The 20,758-nt window shown below is 33.5% G+C and overlaps 1 protein-coding gene and 1 pseudogene across 2 annotated transcripts in view; both read left to right on the top strand.

Moving 5' to 3' along the window:
- LOC143075629 (transient receptor potential cation channel subfamily M member 8-like) overlaps positions 1-20,758 on the top strand; it is a 76,115-nt gene that overhangs the window by 34,107 nt on the left and 21,250 nt on the right. For both annotated transcript variants that reach the window (XM_076251116.1, XM_076251117.1), the window contains exons 10-18: positions 846-990; positions 1,754-1,820; positions 2,398-2,517; positions 2,946-3,076; positions 3,497-3,759; positions 6,658-6,801; positions 8,084-8,225; positions 18,065-18,142; positions 18,732-18,872. In XM_076251116.1, the coding sequence (XP_076107231.1) occupies positions 846-990; positions 1,754-1,820; positions 2,398-2,517; positions 2,946-3,076; positions 3,497-3,759; positions 6,658-6,801; positions 8,084-8,225; positions 18,065-18,142; positions 18,732-18,872 (1,231 nt within the window). The remainder of the gene's footprint in view (positions 1-845; positions 991-1,753; positions 1,821-2,397; positions 2,518-2,945; positions 3,077-3,496; positions 3,760-6,657; positions 6,802-8,083; positions 8,226-18,064; positions 18,143-18,731; positions 18,873-20,758) is intronic.
- On the top strand, positions 13,119-14,457 carry LOC143075628 (uncharacterized; annotated as a pseudogene).

Genomic DNA, 20,758 nt, shown 5'->3' with positions numbered 1-20,758 from the left:
GTGTAAATTCACATTGCGATAAAACGTGTCACGGTACTTGTCTATCCCAAATTCATGTATTTGGTTTTGATGTTATATTGGTTATTCTCGTGGTTTTTTTTCTGGTGCTTGGTCCGTTTCTGTGTGTGTTACATTGTAGTGTTGTGTCGTTGTTCTCCTCTTATATTTAATGCGTTTCCCTCAGTTTTAGTTTGTTACCCCGATTTTGTTTTTTGTCTATGGATTTATGAGTTTGAACAGCGGTATACTACCGTTGCCTTTATTTTTGTTATCTTTTAAAATCAATCAATTAATTGTTTGTTACTAATGGAAACTTTAGCAACATTAGGGTCAAGAAGATCAACATGTGAAGAATAATTTCATCATCTTTTCAAAAATATGATAATATAGATTAGCACTTCAGTATTTTGTTGGTTCGTTGTTTTCCTCTAATAGATGTGTTTTCCTTGGTTTTGTAACCAGGATTGTTTTATCTCAACCGATTTATGACTTTTGAACAAAGAAATACTATTGTTGCCTTTATAAAGGATCTAACGAAACAAACTTTTTTCGGTTTAAAGAACAAAAAAATTATAAAATGAGTTAATTGGAACACATGTTTACTTTTTCGAATTTCTTTAACTTTGTGATACAAATGAAAGTAAAAGAAAATCTTTGAGACTGATAAGAAATAACATAGAGCATGTTTTCTTTTTACTATGTTAAAGTAAAAAAAAGCACCTTGATTCCAAAAAGAACCAAAATGATGAACCAAAATGTTCTCAACCGGTCTCAAGTTGATCGTAGACTTTTAAATAAGGACAGTCATTGAAACATGAATGTTTTTATTTTCATGTTTTAATCAGGACTAAGATTCGTAAGTTGATAAAGAAGGCGTACTTTGAACTGAAGCAAGCAGACAAGGATGATCCGAAGGCTAAACAGAAGGCTGAAGATGGGATCAATAATGTGTTTGAAAGTGTCAAGAGTTGTATTGAAAAAAAAGATATGGTAAGCAGTTGATTCACACAAAATCGTTGAAAGTCTCTGTACTACTTTGTAACGAATCACTCTGATTCAAACAAATATAATCTGAAACTGGTATTATCAAGACTTGTGATTTGTTGATTGACCAAATATTTGTTACATTTGGAGGACGTGTTTTAAACAGACTGTCGGTATTCCAATAGAAACTAAGTGAGCTCTTTTTCTTGTCAACTTGTTTCTTTATTTTAATGAGGCTGACTTCATACAAGTACTTCTTAGGAAGAGAGATAAGAAGTTAGCAATATCCTTTAATTTTTATTTTCCGCTATATAGATGATGTACTCTCACTAACTAATTCAAAATTGGTTGACTTTGTTGAACACATTAATCCCATCGAACTAGAGATAAATGATACAACAGATACAGTTAAATCTGTCTCATACCTTGTCTTACATCTAGATTGACAAGAAGGGCCGGTTGAAAACAAAATTGTACGACCAGTTTTGAACTTTTCATGAAGCAACATTCAGGCAGCGCTGGTATACGGAGTATATATCTCCCAATTGATACGGTTTTCCTGGCTTGAATTTGAAATGTCGAGGTGCAATCTGCCGTTTGTACTTTTGTAAGAACGGTTTACTTTTAAACCTTGATTTTTCTCAGATACTGATCATTATGTTGAACCATATTGACAGCAAGTTTTTGTAAATTTTCTTTATTTATCAAAGTCATATTAATTTTGATTGATTTATTCATTAGTTTGTAAGAGTTAATTGTTTAATTTTAGATCAGTATATTTCATATAAACAAACACGAAGAACTTGATAATGAAATTCTGAAGATTTTACTGAAAGGTATATACATATATATATGTTTCTACATTTCATAAACAATTGACCAATTTAAAGAATGACAATATTTATAACATGCATAAAGGACTATATTTTGCTACCGAAGATTAATAAATGTTTTCATGCTGATTAATATTCAATGTCACCTTATTAATGTGATGTCACGTTTAAGATAAAAAAAATTGTAAACAGATATGGTGATGTAATTTACCAAAACAATCTACATATGAAGATACACACAAACTATACGTCAGAGTAGTTAATTTATTTCAAAGATGAATGCACTGTAGAAAAAATTTGAATATCTGAATATTTTCCGGGTACAGTAATATATAGTTGATAGTATTTTTGTACAGAAAAACGGTGTACAGAACGTTATACATGCTTTAGGTAAAGTCATGGTGAACCTGCATCAATTGCGATTATCCAATAGCTGTCTCTATAACTCCTGTACCATTTCTATTCTTTTTGATCGTTTGATCGTTTGATGTGTTTCATCATTGGTTTTGCCATTTGATTAGGGACTTCCGTTTTGAATTTTCCTCGGAGTTCAGTATTTTTGTGATTTTACTTTTTACAGCTAAAGCTGGGGAAGTAACAGAAAAACAGAGATTAGAGAGATTAAAACTGGCTCTGAAATGGGACAGGGCTGACATAGCACAGGAAGAAATATTTAGAGAAGATGCTTTATGGAGTAGAGGTTTGTTAAACATGTATAGAAAAAACATGACAACTTGAAAAATTTATACAAAATCGTTTGTGAAACAGCGCTATACAAATATACTAACTACCACTTCATCATAGTTTTTCCACATCAAATCGTTTATAACCTGAACACATCAAAACCCACAATGTATATTTACATCAGCACAATGATACACTACTCACAGCGATTCCATTACAGGATAGAAATGACTTCACAACTGTAGCTTACTGGAACGATTGACAAAAACAAAATATAATTAAGTCGAGATCATTGGAAAAAACTAATCTGTTCTCATCTATTTCTCTTTTATCGATTAAACATCAAATCAATACAATGAGATCTTTTAATTCATCATGTTTACTGAATTTTAAAGAACTCAATATTTTTCCTTTTAAATTATTGCCTATGTCACTATTTTATAGGAAGTTTTGATGAAGCGATGGAGACAGCCATACTAACTGATAACGTAAAGTTTGTCCAGATAATTTTGAACCAAGGAGTCATGATGAGAGAATTTCTCACCAGCAAAAGATTGTTAAAACTTTATGACTTGGTAATATTTCATTGTAATAATAAATTGTTTGTTTTGTTAATTTACATGAAATGTGTCAATGGAAAGTTCGTTCACGCGATCTTTGAAACAAATATCCATAGATAACTTCGTTTGGCATGCGCCTATTTGTTTTGTGTTTAATACAATTGAAATCGATTATATCATAGTTCAGATCAATTGTTAGTTGTTCATCCAAAATATGTTTTAGTTCTTTTTTTTTATATCATACATGTATTATTGAACCTAATGACTTCATATTTTGTCAGCAGTTTGATATTTTCTCTTTCAGAAAACCACTTCCTGTTTGTTGATTCTGTCAACAAATATTGAACGGGAGATAACTGACATTGAATTTTTCTAAAAATTTAGGGCAACGTTTACAAGGTTTTCTAAATAACTTAAAATTATTTTCATTTTTAGGCATTGAAAGAAATAGATATAAATAGCATGCCGTTTAAACAGTTAATCACTAAACTGGGCATGCGCGAGAATGAAGAAATGAAAATGGAGAAATTGTCGATAATTGTGATTTCGTTAATGGACAAGTTTGATTATGACATGGAAGAAGAAGAAGATATAGATGATTATGCCAATGATAATGATAATGAAAGACATAAGAATGAACCTATACACTTTAAATATCCATACAAACAATTGCTTATATGGTCAGCCCTATTACTTAGGTAAGTTTTAATAGATGTGTATACTGTTAAAAAGGAGAATTTAAATATCCATACAAACAATTGCTCATATGGTCAGCCCTACTACTTAGGTAAGTTTTAATAAACGTGTATACTGTCAAAAAGGACACTTTAATGTCCATACAAACAGTTGCTCATATGGTCAGCATTACTTCTTAGGTAAGTTTTAATAGATGTGTAAGCTGTCAAAAAGGACACTATGAATATACGTACAAACAATTGCTCATATGGGCAGCACTACTACTTAGTAAGTTTTTATAAATGTACAAAATTGTATATACCTTCAAACAGGACAATTCAAATATCCAAATACACAAATTGTGATATTGTTGGTCTTCATACTAAAGTGGACCAATTACTGTTAACATCAAAATATTAGTGTAGGGGTTATTTTCTCAAAACTTTGCTAATTCTAATGCAATAAATGAATGCAATTGAGTGTATTCATTATTGTGGCAACAGTCTAAGTAAAATGAATGCGATTCATATCTTGTTATCATAAGAAGATTACATATATTATTATCATAAGAAGATTACATATTTTATTATCATCAGAAAATTACTGATGAAGTTAGGATTGTAATTGTTTTATAATTGAAAACTTGATTCTGTCGGATTTTTTCCTGTCATTAAAACATCACATAAATTTCTGAATTTACAATATTTGTCCATTAGATGAAATGCACAATCATGTTACCCTTCACATGGTGTGTAGAAAGCGATGATTTACTGGCGGACTTTAAAACGCAAAATATATTTTGTTGATTTTATTATAACCGAATCATGATTGATCATCAAATAATAACTACTGTTCATGCTTACCATACTACTTTCTGTTCGGAAAAACTTAATAAATGACTTACCTGAGGTTATTGAACATAGCGGATTATTGAGGTTGCACAAATTTCTTAAAACGAAGACTCCGGGTGCCGGAGTTTCTCGCTTCATTGGTGGCCTTCGGCTGTTGTCTGTTCTATGGTCGGGTTGCTGTCGCTTTGACACATTCCCCATTTCCATTCTCAACTTTAGTTGAAAACGATATCTGAAGTTTTTGTCTTCGTGAAACAATCTACATTTTAATCAGTTAAAAATAGTGCATCCCCATATTGCAGACACTTAACCCTTAAGAAGGAAAACGTGTATGTGCTGTAACCAGATATTTTTTGTACTTTACCTAGGCCTGTTGATGAATTGCATATTGCAGTCCTAAGTATGAAATCGTCAAACATTTTTATCAAGTTGATCCAACCCCTTACGCGGGATTTTCCTGCTGCGATAAAGACCCATTGCTGACCGTCGGCTGTTATCTGCTCGTTGGTCGGGTTGTTGTCTCTTTGACATATTCACCATTTTTATTCTCAATCTTAATTTGACATCAACTTGTCTTACTGTTCTTCCAAAAACGATACAGCTAGACGAGATTTGTTGGTGACCACCAATGACCAGATCAATATGCAGTGACAATGTCAAGTAACAAACAATTGATAACGCATCGTCATTTACAAAACATGTTCAACTGCGAATTAAATTGCTAAATATAATGGCAGAAATATTCATGTCTAAATTTTTCCAAAAGATTTAAAAAAATGCAAAAGAATTAATAATTAGTAAAACAATTAAAATCTTAAAGTTTAAAGTTTAACTGCACAATGGCCAACATTCGCTGACATGGATGTGACATGGGCAAAATCCGAAAGTATGAAAACGGAACTCAAAACATGCCGGACAGAACTCGTTGACATTTCTGACAATTATTTTTGAAATTGATAACAGGCAGGCATTGCCTACGACGGCACATCCAATAATACGGGGGAAACATGATTAGAACTAAAGTCTTTCGAACTGTAAGACAATGAAATAAAATGAAATTCATACTCATACATTTGTTTAACAAAAACTGCATATTTTAAAAGAGATCTTAAAAAGAATAATCTAGTGTTGTCTTTATACGGTCGGTCAGTATATTAATGTAGAGTGAACATTAATTATTGATCCATGAAATTAACAAGCACACGCAAACTCAAAATATCAACCTTTAAAAATATCCTTGTTTACTGAACATGCTAAAGGTGACTGGAATTCGGGTAATTTGGTTTTTGTCTTCTCTTAATAAAGTCGTAAAGAATTGACACAGCCTATTTCCATCAATAAAATTTGGCCCTGTCCCATCAATTATGGTATATTGTATTTATAATTTTGCTGAGTTAAGTGTTAAAGTTTGAAAATAGCTCCTTTTGAGGAGAACCACCAATGGTTAGACAATGACAATAGGTATGCAGATATGTTAGCATTAGTGAATCTCCGTTCTATGAAGATACTTTGACCTCACTCCCTCCATAATGCTGAATTGCCTTTGAACAAATATACTGTTTTCATGTTAATGTTTGTAAAAGTCATTGAAAGGTATCATGAAGCCATTTTGTTATTTAAATCATATCATTGTAATAAAAGGCTCTTGAGATGTTTGCCAATGAAGGATAATAAGAATGCAAGATGTCTTTTCCTACCAACAAGATGTAATAAGCTGAATATTACCATACTCTTGTCAAAAAGGGTAAACTATGTGTAGTGAATTTCAAACAATTTACATGAAACCTGATGTTCAGTAGTTGTCCTTTGTTGATGGGGTTATAGTGTTTCTCGTTTCTTGTTTGTTTTATATATAGATTAGACTGTAAGTTTTCCCGTTGAAAATGGTTTTACACTAGTAATATTTTGGGGACCTTTATAGCTTGTTGTTCGGTGTGAGCCAAGACTCCGTGTTGAATACCGTACTTTGACCTGTAATGGTTTAATTTTATAAATTTGACTTAAATGGAGAGTTGTGCCATTGGCACTCAAACCACATCTTCATATATCTATATTTTGCATTATTTTCAGACAGCAGATGACCCACTTTGCATTAAAAATGGGAGGTGAACCAGTGACAAGTACAGTAGCAGCTTCCAGAATACATTTCTCCTTAGCCAAATATATACACAGAAATGAATTGTCTGTCAAAAATAAAGTCTTAGCATATAAAGAGTAAGTAGAAAGCGATGGAGTCTTGTGTTGTTAGATAATAAAATTTTATCCAATAAAATGGTCTAAATGGAGGTCCTTATTTGCTTCATTCTAGTCTTAATCTATTTGTCCTATTATTCTTTATTCTGAATGTTGAAGCACCTCATGATTGTCTATCATTTGTTTTTGACCATTTTCTGTACCCTGTGTCCACTATTAACCATTCTCTAAACTCCATTACATTAGTCCACATTATAGTCAATTGTACCCAAACTTATGAAGAACAGTAAAAAAGTTTTCGTCCTTCCTTTCATTGTAAGTGCATGTGTTGAATTTTGCGTTTTGTGATTCTTTTGTTTGTTTTGTTTGTCCATATTTGAGTCCCGTATAATATGTATGTTGAAGTTTTAGTTTTACAATGTAAGTCTACAAATACATTTTCTTTGGAAATATTGTTTAAAGAAAAATTGTTAAGGCTTCAAGGAATGTCTGTCTTCTCGAATAATAATTGTTCAGGTTTCGAGTGATAAAGTTGTTGGTCATATTTGGAGGAAGTTGTTTCTATTTCTAGAAAAAGGTGTCATCTTTTGAGGGCGGTATTCTTTTATAGAATTAAGAGGCACATCTTATGTAAGATCTTGATTTTTCGAATAAAAAGCCTAGTTAGATTCTGTTTGACATTGATTCTTTTCTTGATGTTTTGAAAATGAAGTATATATTCAAGTTGTATGTGTTCATTTAATGAAACTTTACCCTTATCTGGTTTTTTTTACAGCAAGCAATGTATAAAAATATCCTCGTCAATGATTTCTTGCTTTTTTTTTATGTTATCTATAATCTGTGTCAACTATGAATACCTATTTTTATTTTGGTCCCCGTCGTTGTGCGACACATTGGACATGGAAATACCGTTATCTCTCCGTCCGTGTGTATGTTTGTCCGTCCTTTTCTCCGTCCGTCCATTTGTCTGTTCTCACAGGTACAATTAATGCCAGATTTTAATGACACTTATTCTTTAGGTTAATATCAGTAATATCTAAGTTAAGTTTTATAATGGTGGACGATCAATTTTATTTTAAATGAACCTAGGAAACATCAAATTTATGGAAATGGCGTCGTTAGTGCTCTCAAGGGAATACTTATTTCCAGTTTTTGTTATGAAACTTATTTTATGGGTTAAAATCAGTAATATCGCAGACAAATTTTGTAAAGGTTGACAATCAACTTCGTTAAAAAAAACTTATATCTCTTGGAAATCGGAAATATGTGCAACGCAGGGGACATTGATTGTTTTATCTTACAGAGAGTTTGATGAATTAGCTTCAGACGTTCTAGACGAATGTCATACTAGAGATCCTACTACAGCAATGATGATTGCTGAAAGGAGATCCCCTACATGGAGTAATATGACAAGTATGCAGATGGCAGCTTCTGCCGACAATCAGGTAAAGAAATATTATTAAGTATCTAACTTGTATAATTGTGAATAATTATATGATCAAAGTTCAATACTACAAGGTTGCAAAAAGGTAAATATCATATAGATAACAGACGGGCCAAGTATATTAAAAGGAGAACAAAAATCAGAAGTCAAAGACAAACTGACAATGCCATGGCAAAAAACAACAAAACAAACATTCTATTAAACACATATAGTCCATAAAGAAATCGCATGGGAACAGACTTAATGGTTACCAATAACACATTAACATCTAGGTGCAACATGTGTTATTCATAGAACTTTTACTCTCTTCCAACATTATTCATCATCAATGGCGTTCTGCCCCTAGTGACATTTTTTTTCTGACACAACAATCGTACAAAACAAAGGAAAGAGATAAAATAGCCCATAAAAACAGGGGTGGTTCTCAGGTAATTTGTTATGTTATGCAGATCCTGCTCCACATATTGCAGTGTTTGTTACTGTTTCTAGTAAATATTCTATTATTATACCCCACGCAACGAAGTTGCGGAGGGTATAATGTTTTTGACCCGTCCGTCCGTCCGTCCGTCAGTCCGTCCGTCAGTCCTGTTTCTTGTCATCGCAACTCCTCTCAAATCACACAACAGAATTTCACGAAACCTTTTCAGATAATAAGGACAAACTATGTAGTTGTGCATATCGACGGGAAATTGCGATTCAATTTTTTTTCTAGGAGTTACGTCCCTTTGAACTTATTTACTTTAATGTACTACTGCAACAGTTTGTCATCGCAACTCCTCTCAAACCACACAACAGAATTTCACGAAACCTTTTCAGATAATAAGGACATACTATGTAGTTGTGCATATCGACGGGAAATTGCGATTCAATCTTTTTTCTAGGAGTTACGCCCCTTTGAACTTATTAACTGAATGTACTACTGCAACAGTTTGTCATCGCAACTCCTCTCAAACCACACAACAGAATTTCACGAAATCTTTTTATATGAAAAGGACATATTATGTAGTTGTGCATTTCGACGGGAAATTACGATTCAATTTTATTTCTAGGAGTTACGCCCCTTTGAACTTATTTGCTTCAATGTACTACTGCAACAGTTTGTCATCGCAACTCCTGTGAAACTACACAACAGAATTTCATGAAACCTTTTCAGATAATAAGGACATACTATGTAGTTGTGCATATCGACGGGAAATTACGATTCAATTTTATTTCTAGGAGTTACGCCCCTTTGAACTTATTTGCTTCAATGTACTTCTGCAACAGTTTGTCATCTCAACTCCTCTGAAAACACACAACAGAATTACATGAAATTTTGTAGATAATAAGGACATTCTATGTAGATGTGTATATTGACAGGAAATTATTATATTTTTTCTTATACAATTTTTTTTTCTTATACTTATTTAATTTCTCCAATGACAATGTGGGGACGTGGGGTATGTGAGCGTGCTCACTGAGGTTCTTTAATTATCAATATAAATAGGAATAGGGATTTAAATGAAAAACTTTGATATCAAATTATAGATATAAGAAGATATGGTATGAATGCCACTGAGATAACTCTCAATCCAAGTTAAAATTTGTAAACGTAAACCTTTATACGTCAACGTACGGTATTCAATACGGAGCCTTAGCTCACACCGAACATGAAAGCTATACAGGGCTCCAAAATGACTAGTATAAAACATTGAAACAGGAAAAGGGGTTTGAACGTTTAAATAGGTTCCAAACTTCACCCTTACCTGCAACAATAGTGTAACATCACAACATAGAAAGACTATAAAATATCAATTGAAATGGCTAAACCCAATCAAAAGACATATCAACAAAAACAAAACCAAAAAAAGCTTGTACAGTATTTATTATTTATTCTAATATTGAGATCAACATCGGTATTTTGCTTAAATGAAGTCTTTTTTATGACTTAAAAAAACAGACGCATCATTAGTCCATGCACAAAGATTCAAAATAATATTCAGTCTTATTTTGTCATGTTATTTGTTCCATTCCAATAAGGCAATTTTTACCTTACATAGTTTTTGGATATTTTTTACATCCGTAAATAATATAAATCAAGTTTCTTTTTTACAAAGAGAGGTTTCAAATAATAGAATTAAAGTGGTTCCGATGATGTGAGTCCGATGAAGTGACGCACCAAATCATTAAATGCAGTTTTTTCTCTCCCAAACACTTTCAGATTAACATATCCATCTACAAAAATATTTCACAATAAAAATATTATGATTCGATCCACTTGTAGCTCGTTTTGCTGCCTTAGTTTGCTATTAATAAATATTGAAATATCCATTGTTAATAAGTGCAATATCAGTATTTAGTTCAAATGTAATCTTGGGTCAGTCCTAGTTCTATCTTATTCATTCAAATGACGTCATTTTTCATTTTCTGATGATCTGTTTTACAAATTCAAATGACGTCATCATTTTTTGTCATTTTTTACAATTTCAAATATGACGTCACTTGGCGTTGAGGTTTAAACATATTCGGATGTGTCTACATATTGTGTTGCAAATGTCTGGTTATGTAATGTATTTCAGTTGTTTCCTGTGTGAATATTTTATTTAAATATATTATTAATCATGGTTGAAATCGCAGGGCAGTGATTGCATTGCAATCTTATCTGGTAACTATGTACATTGTTTATATCTCCTGCGCCTCTATATCATAACGTTATTCATATTGACCAATCAGGATGCAGCATAGGTACCCTTGATATGTCTGGCATTTCATATCAACCAATCAAGAGCTAGTATTCATATTTCCCGCCTCATTAATTAGCCAATCAGATTTAAGTAAATTATCATCGTCTGTCATCATCGGCAGTTTCAGCATTCAAAATAATAACTTGCAGCAGCGAACACCTTGTTTAAACTAAGGCTAAAGATTTTTATTCTCATACTTATTAATTATAAGTTTAACAATCGAAAGTGGACGTTCTATACAGTACGATGGAAATCTTACATTTACAGTACTATGAGATGAATTTACGATACTATTAACGAAAGTTTGATTTCATCTGTGAAAACTTCAGGAATTCGGTGATAAATCCATGGAATTCAAGATATAAACTCGCGTGGTACAGCGTAATTAATACCGATGAAACGGTGATTTATTCGCAGAATCGTATTGCATGTGCAAACCAGAACTTTTAAAGTTGAAGAGCACTAAGCTGGAACGTTCTAGACATCACAAGTTATACCATATTAGCGTAACTTCGGAAGCAGACCGGGAAATCATGTTTTGGTGCAGTAACCAATGATTGGAAATATTAACATTAACTTTGCTGTGATAACGTGCAATCAGTTAGCAAGATGACTTTGGAAGGTTCAAGCTCCAAGACCATGACAGACGTGGAACGGGTTCTAACTTGGGCAGATGCGAAAAAGCATAGCGAGGCCACGGCAAATGCAGTAATAAGCCTAGGATTTGACTCAATGGAAGCTTTGGCGCTTTTAGAAGGCGAAGATCTTCAGAAGACCAAAATACCGATTGGACAACAGAAACTACTCCTGAAGAGCATAAGGCAGTCATTTAAAGCAGAAACTGAAAACGCGCCAAAAAGCAGTAATGGTGGACTTCCGGCATGTCCGACTACAGAAGATGCGTGCGCACCGGAAGTGACAGACATTCAAGATGGCGGCAACAATAACAAAAACAATCCAACATCCGGATTGACAGACACGTGTGTTGGCAATGTTTTAAATCAATTACAACAGCAGCAATCAGCATCTGGTGTCATAAATCAAGGTAGTGCTTGTTTTAATAACATTCAGTCCTGGCAGGACCCACAAATATTTATTAAATCGTTAGGAAATAACAAAACTAACTCTAATTATTTAGACATTGTAGATTTTGTCATGTTATCAGGGGTTAACATTGGGGATAACGATGAAAGGATTGTATCAGAATCGGGTTCAGGTCAGTTAATTTTAAAATCTGGACCTTCTAAACCTAAGCTAGAGTCTTTAAATGTAAGCCAATGGTCAATGGCAAACTTGGCAATTTTATATAAGTTATTAGAAGAGGGTCATCTAGTCCAGAATAACATTCTGGACTATTTATCATATGCAACTCGTACATACCAATTGTTTCTTTCGCATGATGTAACATCAGTTTTCTTTTATGATAGAGAGTATCGCAGGTTGCAGAATTTACATAAGTTTAGATGGGGAACTGATGTACCACATATTCAAACTGTGTTTTTAAAATCAAAGGGTAGTAACTCAAACAAGTTTTCTAAACCTCCAGTTTCTACATCTAAGGGTTTTAAACCATTTTCCTCTCACACAGCTGGTGGGAAAGAAATCTGTAAAAAATTCAACTCCAGGCTAGGTTGTTCACTTAGTGGGTGCAAATTTGAACATGTGTGTAATGTCCCAGGCTGTGGACAAAGACACTCTGGCTCTGGGCATCAGTCTAGCTTTCCAAAAAAAAACGGTTAGGCCCAGTAAAACCTCTGCGTGACCTTCACCTTGATGCTTGGGTTACTGAACTAAAGTATGACTTTGACAAAGAATACTTACTTCATGGTATAGAATTTGGGTTTGACATTGTGACCTCAGCAGCTAATGAGTTACCATCAGGAATAGTTGGTAAAAACCACCCATCCGCTTCACCTAACAACCCCCTGTACGAAAAAGCTCTTTTGCAAATTCTAAATGAAATAGAACGTGGCAACTATGTTTTTGCTGAAAAAACTCCCCGCATTATAAGTCCATTAGCAGTTATACCTAAACCAGACGGGGGCGTCCGTATTATTCATGACTGTAGTAGACCAGAGGGGTCTGCAGTAAACTCCTTTGTTGGTGAAATAGAAAAACAAAGATTTCAAACTTTAGATGAAGCATCAAAATTAGTTTCTCCAAACTGTTATATGGCTAAAGTAGATTTGAAAACCGCTTATAGATCTGTGAACCTTAGCTCACAAAGTCAAGAAGTAACTGGTTTAAAATGGACCTTCCCTGATTGAACAGATTATACTTTTTATGATACAAAGCTCCCATTTGGATCAAAATTAGCACCCCATATTTTTCATAGGCTATCCCAAGCTGTCCGTCGTATGATGTCACGCAGAGGTTCTACTATCATCGCATACTTAGATGATTTTTTTATTTGTGAAACAACGAAGCAGCGTTGCATCCAAGCATTAAACATTTTGCTCGCACTTCTTCGCAAGTTGGGATTTATGATAAATTGGTCAAAAGTGGTTGACCCCACCACTAAATTGACTTTCTTAGGCATAGAAATTGACTCTACTGCAATGGAGTTAAGGCTTCCAGGGGAAAAGCTTTCCCTACTTAAGCATGAATTGGCAGAATTTAGTAAGCGTAAAAGAGCATCAAAAAAGCAATTGCAATCTATAGCAGGCAAACTTAATTGGGCATCAGCAGTGGTTCATGGCGGGAGAGTATTCCTTCGCAGAATTATTGACGCAATTACCCCTTTAAAGCATGATTGGCATAAGGCAATCCTCCATGGCGAAATACGGCATGATATTGAATGGTGGAAAAAATTCTTAGAGACTTTTAATGGAAAGTCCCTCATTTTAGGAAAGATCCCCTTGTCATCAGTATACACAGATGCATGTAAGCAGGGGGGAGGGGGTTTCTTTGGATGTGACTGGTTTTATACGAATTGGGAAAATGACTTCCCTGTAGTAAAAAATCTCCATATCAATGAGCTTGAGGCTCTTGCAGTAGTCTTGGCAGCGCAAAGATGGGGGAAATATTGGGAAAATAAAAGAGTCGTTATATTCTCAGACAATATGACCACTGTTGCATGCTTGAATAAGTGCACTTCACGCAGCAAAATTTTGATGTCTTACCTTAGGGACTTGTTTTGGCTCTCTGCAACATATAATTTTCACATAACAGCTGTCCATGTTCCAGGGAAAGTAAATATTATAGCAGACTTCATATCTAGGTTACATGAGCCAAATGCGTTTTACCAATTTATGAATTTTTATCTTCCCAAACCACTGTTTTTAAGGCATTTGGAATCCCATATGTCTAACCAAGCCCTATCCTATCTTTTATGTAGGCATTCCAAGTGCAGGGAAGGTGCAGGAGTTGGATAGCCTAGTTTTGTTTTTCCAAAGCAGGATGTTTGCAGACTCAACGAAAAAGACATATATGTTGTATTTTAGAAGTTATGAATCCTTTTGCAGAGGTTTACTAATTCCTATGGTCCCAATTAGCAAGGATAATTTGGCCAGATATATTGTTTTTCTTACACAAAGGCTTTGTTATAACTCAGTTGTCAATTATTTAAATATTGTGCGCCTCCTGCATGAAGAGGCTGAGTTGCCTTACCCTATTGATACACATTTTGTCAAAGGTGTCTTAAAAGGGGTTAAAAGAGTTCTAGGGGCTGAAAAACGCCCAAAATTACCAATAACTCCTAAAATACTGTCTGGCATTTTTACAACTATAGACTTAAATGAAAGTTTGGATATAACTTTTTGGGCAGCTTGCTTAGTAGCATTTTTTTCCTTTTTCAGGAAATCAAACCTTTTTACACCATCTTTACAGGAATTTAATCCTGATCGGCATTTAAACAGGGCATCGGTTAAGTTTTGGAAGGAGGGGGCCACTTTAACACTCAGGAAAACAAAAACCATACAAAATAGGGAAAGAGCTCTAGAAGTACCTTTACCTATAATTCCAGGTTCCCCCTTCTGTCCCTGTCAAGCTTTGAAACTATCATTTGATATATGCCCTTCCTCTCATAATTTGGTGTCAGCTTTTATGTTTTCCTCCAAGTCCAAGTTAATGCCCCTTACATATAATGGGTTTTTAGCCAGATTAAAACAGTCTTTAAAATCTCTAGGATATGATAGTTCTAAGTACTCTGGGCACAGTTTTCGTAGAGGCGGGGCAACATTTGCATTAGAATGTGGCGTTCCTTCTGAAATTATTCAGACACAGGGGGATTGGAAGAGTGATGCATACAAAAATTATTTAGATCCTTCTTTCACTCATCGACAGACTGTCATGAATGTCTTTGCAAAAGCACTTCCAAAAATGGTATAAAATGGTTTTCTAATCATAAATTTTTCAATATCATTGTAATCTTAGTTTTATTTTTCTGAGTACAAATATTTATACACTATTCCCCTACCTCTAAATACAGGTTTGGATTTCTTTTTGGAGAACCACAGTTTTTATTACACATCATTTATCTTTTGTATTCATGCATTACTTACATTTTGTATTTTCCTTAATTCATTTAGCATTATGTTCAATTATTGTATAATTGAAATAATTACATGCATACTTAATAAACTGTGGTTAGTTTTCCCAAACCTGTCTTTGTTTAAATATATAACCAACACTGCCTTATGTTCTATTCGGCCGCTGAATCCTTCGGGTGTATCCAAACTTGATTTGGGACGTTATATAAGTCATACCATATCAAGCGTTGGCAGGGAGGCTGAAAAGAGGCAGTGTTTATCACCATTGGCAAAGGGGGGAAGGGTGGGTCTCTATTTTCATAACATAAGATTAATGTGAATATTTTATTTAAATATATTATTAATCATGGTTGAAATCGCAGGGCAGTGATTGCATTGCAATCTTATCTGGTAACTATGTACATTGTTTATATCTCCTGCGCCTCTATATCATAACGTTATTCATATTGACCAATCAGGATGCAGCATAGGTACCCTTGATATGTCTGGCATTTCATATCAACCAATCAAGAGCTAGTATTCATATTTCCCGCCTCATTAATTAGCCAATCAGATTTAAGTAAATTATCATCGTCTGGCATCATCGGCAGTTTCAGCATTCAAAATAATAACTTGCAGCAGCGAACACCTTGTTTAAACTAAGGCTAAAGATTTTTATTCCCACCCTCCCGACCCTCATTCATGTATATATATGTCATGAAAATCAGTTCATGAACTGTCTTTTAAGTTTGTATTGTCATGTTTGGTTTATTCTATTATTTTTTTTGTACTGTTTACCATGTATATTGTATTCATTGTATTTTCATGTGTAGTTTAGTCTCGATGTTTGAGAACCACAGTTTTTATTACACATCATTTATCTTTTGTATTCATGCATTACTTACATTTTGTATTTGCCTTAATTCATTTAGCATTATGTTCAATTATTGTATAATTGAAATAATTACATGCATACTTAATAAACTGTGGTTAGTTTTCCCAAACCTGTCTTTGTTTAAATATATAACCAACACTGCCTTATGTTCTATTCGGCCGCTGAATCCTTCGGGTGTATCCAAACTTGATTTGGGACGTTATATAAGTCATACCATATCAAGCGTTGGCAGGGAGGCTGAAAAGAGGCAGTGTTTATCACCATTGGCAAAGGGGGGAAGGGTGGGTCTCTATTTTCAACACATAAGATTAATAATTAGTTAATATTTCAGTTCTATCATGTACAGCTTTTGTTTATTAATTTTATAAATTTACTGTTTGCAAAAGTATAAATTATTCTAAATGATAAGGATGTTCTGGTAACTAACAGAAAACCCTGGCCGTTTTTGGCACAACTTTTTTTATCTTTTAGTCATCGATTCTGTTCGACTTTGTGCTTGTTTCGGCTTTCAAACTTTTGTATCTGGGCATCACTAGTAGATCCTGTGTGGATAAAATGCACTTCTGGCGTATTAAAATTTTCAATTTGTTGCCTTTTATTGGCTGTGGTTCGTGTGTTTCTTTGTCAATTGTATTCTCCAATTTATTTATATTGTAGTCCTGTAGTGTTGAGTTGTCATCTTAATGTTATATTTCACATGGCTTTAAAATGGGAGGTTTGGCATGCCACAAAAACAGGTTCAACCCGCCATTTTTTTCTTTAAAAATGTCCTGTACCAAGTCAGGAATATGGCCATTGTTATATTATAGTTCGTTTCTGTATGTGTTACATTTTAACGTTGCGTTGTTTGTTTTCTCTTATTTTTTAGTGTAAATTCACATTGCGATAAGACGTGTCACGGTACGTGTCTATTCCAAATTCATGTATTTGGTTATGATGTTATATTTGTTATTCTCGTGGGATTTTGTCTGTTGTTTGGTCCGTTTCTGTGTGTGTTACATTGTAGTGTTGTGTCGTTGTTCTCCTCTTTTATTTAATGTGTGTCCCTCAGTTTTAGTTTGTTACCCCGATTTTGTTTTTTGCCCATGGATTTATGAGTTTGAACATCGGTATACTACTGTTGCCTTTATTTATATATGAAATATTATAAATTTATGTCGGGGTACCATAGGAATGTTAAAAAATAATATCAAAAAGGTGAACGTCTATATAATATTTTCTTAATTTAAGTTCGTTATGAGCATAACAAAACGATCATCGCTTCTACAGCGCTTTATATTACGTTTAACGATGATAAGGGAACAAGACTACAAATTTTTTATCCCGGTATATCTCATATCTACACAACACTTCACAAATGACAGGTAAATTCATAATTTTTAATATTTTTCTTTGTTTGTGTTCATATAGTGATAAGTCTCTGTGCTTATGTACTGTATGTTAAAATTGTGGACATTATAAGATGATTATTCCGAATTCAAAAAACCTTTAGGTGGTGTAAATTGCGACTAGTCACTGTTGATAATTTATATTTAGGTAAACGATTCAGGATCCTTGCAATCTGTGCTCTTCTATATATTAAGATGGTTATTTTGTGCACACAGTGCAATATGTAACCTACGTCACCGACAACTTCTTTCCATGGATTTTGCTGATACCATTTTTTTTATTGTTTAGTTCATGTAGTTACTGTGTATAAACCATTGGCATCACATGAGACTTATTTACGTGCCTGATATTTCTATTTTTGTAGACTTTTTTGGCATCAGTTGTATGCCAAAATTCTATCAATTCAACATGGAAGAGAGGAATAGGGTCATCCTGGCATAAGGTAAGCCATTTTAAAATTCACTCACAGAAGAGCAATATTTTTGGAAAATAAACCATCAAGGCACTTTATTGAAAAATGTGATACACAAGATGTTTAACAACAAAAGTAGGATCGCTTCAATGCATCATTACTATTACAAAGATGTGGATTGGTACTCAGGTTTTCCCTCTTATTTCTCGATCATGTAAAATATCTGCTGAGTGATTGGCTTGTAATATGCTGTCATTTCAAGAAATTAATGTGCATTTATTATTGCTAAATCCTTGACCCCTGGCAAAATAAAATGTCATCTTATACATGTGATTCCAAACATTCGATGAAGGAAAATCACTATTGAAACTGTGAATGTGAAATTTTATTAATGCTCACTGTTCCTTTTTTCACACTTATATATTTTTTCTTATTTATATTAATTTAAAATGGAACCTATGTTTTATCCACTTATTTAACCTAGTGCAAAATTGAATCCTTTGAAAAGCAAACCCACAAAAAATATCAATGTTAACAGTATCAATCTATGAAAAAGTATTTTTTTTTTTAGATTTTAGGTTTTTCATAAGGTTATTTATCAATCTGAATTTTTATACAGGTATTTCTGGTGAGTTTGTTCCCCTTCATAGCAGCAACACCACTACTGGAAATAGACAAACTTGGAGACAACAAGATGTCACCTACATATAAGTTCCTGACGTTTCTTACCTCACCAATAGTAAAGTTTACTTACCATTCCGTAAGTTTACGTTATTACATAAACATGATAAAAGAAAGCAGTATTTTCACTATATACTGCCAAAGTTACTTCGTTAATTTTACGGACGCCATCACGAGTTGGTTGAACGTTATGGAATAACCGTTTCACAAATGATATCGAAAATTTTCCCTACGTCGTAACTACAATCCCCTTCCCTTTCATAAATTAGACTATTTACCAGTTTTGTTATCTCATAAGCAACACGACGGTTGCCACATGTGGAGCAGGATCTGCTTTTCCTTCCGGAGCACCTGAGATCACCCCTAGTTTTTGGTGGGGTTCGTGGGGTTTATTCTTTAGTTTTCTATGTTGTGTCATGTGTACTATTGTTTGTCTGTTTGTCCTTTCCATTTTTAGCCATGGCGTTGTCAGTTTATTTTCGACTGTCCCTCTGGTATCTTTCGTCCCTCTTTTACCCAAAGGGTTTCTTAGATTTAGATATTACAATTGTGCATGGTATATTATACACAAAAGGAACGATAAGTCGTTCCTAATTGTTAATTTTTCTTTTTTTATAGTGATGTTTTTTGTCACCATGTTATGCTATCCCAGTGTCTGTTGTGTCGTTTTTTGATTTCAATGAACAAACATATGTATATTAATCACTTCTAAATTATTAAGTCAGAGGATTTCTTCCAACGCTTCAAAGATTTGGTTAAGAAGTTTGACTGTACCATAGTCAAAAATGGTCTTGTATAACGTCTTTGTAACTCTGTCGTGAAATTTCATTTTCTGTTTTGATTCCTTTGCTGTCCAGTCATATTTTAAAGCGCTCTTAACCTTTAACTTTAGAATAAGATGAATATTTACGAAGACATGACCAATGACCAAGTCTTGATATTTTTTGCTGTTTCTTTCTGTATTGTAATAATAAAAATACATTCTTTATTTAACGAAGGTAACTCATTTAACATACAATTGTTAATCTCACACAAGGCCTTCACACATTTAAATGAATAATTCATATAACAATCAATGCATATAGAACAATAATCAATAGATATGTACACAATTACAAATATATATACACACAAGCATGAAAACAGACTGTAGAAATAGCATGGCAAGAATGTCCTAAAAAAAGTTTGTCTACTCATTTTGTTTTATGATAAAGAAATTAGCACATTTCATCATAAAGCTTTCTATACGTCTTAAATCCTTTATATCATTTGGCAAATTATTCCAAAGGATTAGACCAGAATATTGAAAAGTCTTTTTGAAGTATTCAGACTTTGGCCTTGGTATATGAAGATGTCCAGATGTTGTTCACCTTAGAGAATAACTATATAGATCACTGAACGCAGTAAATTTACTTGTAAGATAATCTGGCGCTAGTCCATTCATACATTTAAACATTAAAATGGCTTGAAAATATTTTATCCGAGTTAAAATGGTCATCCAATTAAGTTCTTCAAACATTGATATTGATGGATAATCAAAAGGCTTATTCAAAATTAATCTTGCAGTACGTTTTTGTAGTTTATGATTCCGCTCAATGTTGCAATTTGCGGTAAAACCCCATTTGGTGCAACAATAATCAATTATTGGTAATATATAACTGTTATAAAAAAGGATAAGACCTTTGCGAGGTAAGTATCGTTTTAATCTTTTTAGCAGGTATAATCTGCTTGAAAATATTTCACATACTTTATCTATGTGAATTGACCATGATAGATTTTTATCAATATGGATACCAAGAAGTTTGTCCACTTCTACATTGTCAAATGCAGTTTGATTTTGCGATAATACACACAAAACATCGTTACGATTCTCAAGTTTTCTCTCAGATCCCATAAGCATACAGTTGGACTTCTTGTTATTTATTATCATATTGTTTTTAGCACACCATTCAATTACGTTTTCAA

This window comes from Mytilus galloprovincialis, chromosome 5 (genome assembly GCF_965363235.1).
Source record: "Mytilus galloprovincialis chromosome 5, xbMytGall1.hap1.1, whole genome shotgun sequence".
In the NCBI taxonomy this organism is placed as follows: Eukaryota; Metazoa; Mollusca; class Bivalvia; order Mytilida; family Mytilidae; genus Mytilus; species Mytilus galloprovincialis.
The sequence above is the reverse complement of the archived record's forward strand: the minus strand, read 5'-3'. Positions and strand labels throughout refer to the sequence as shown.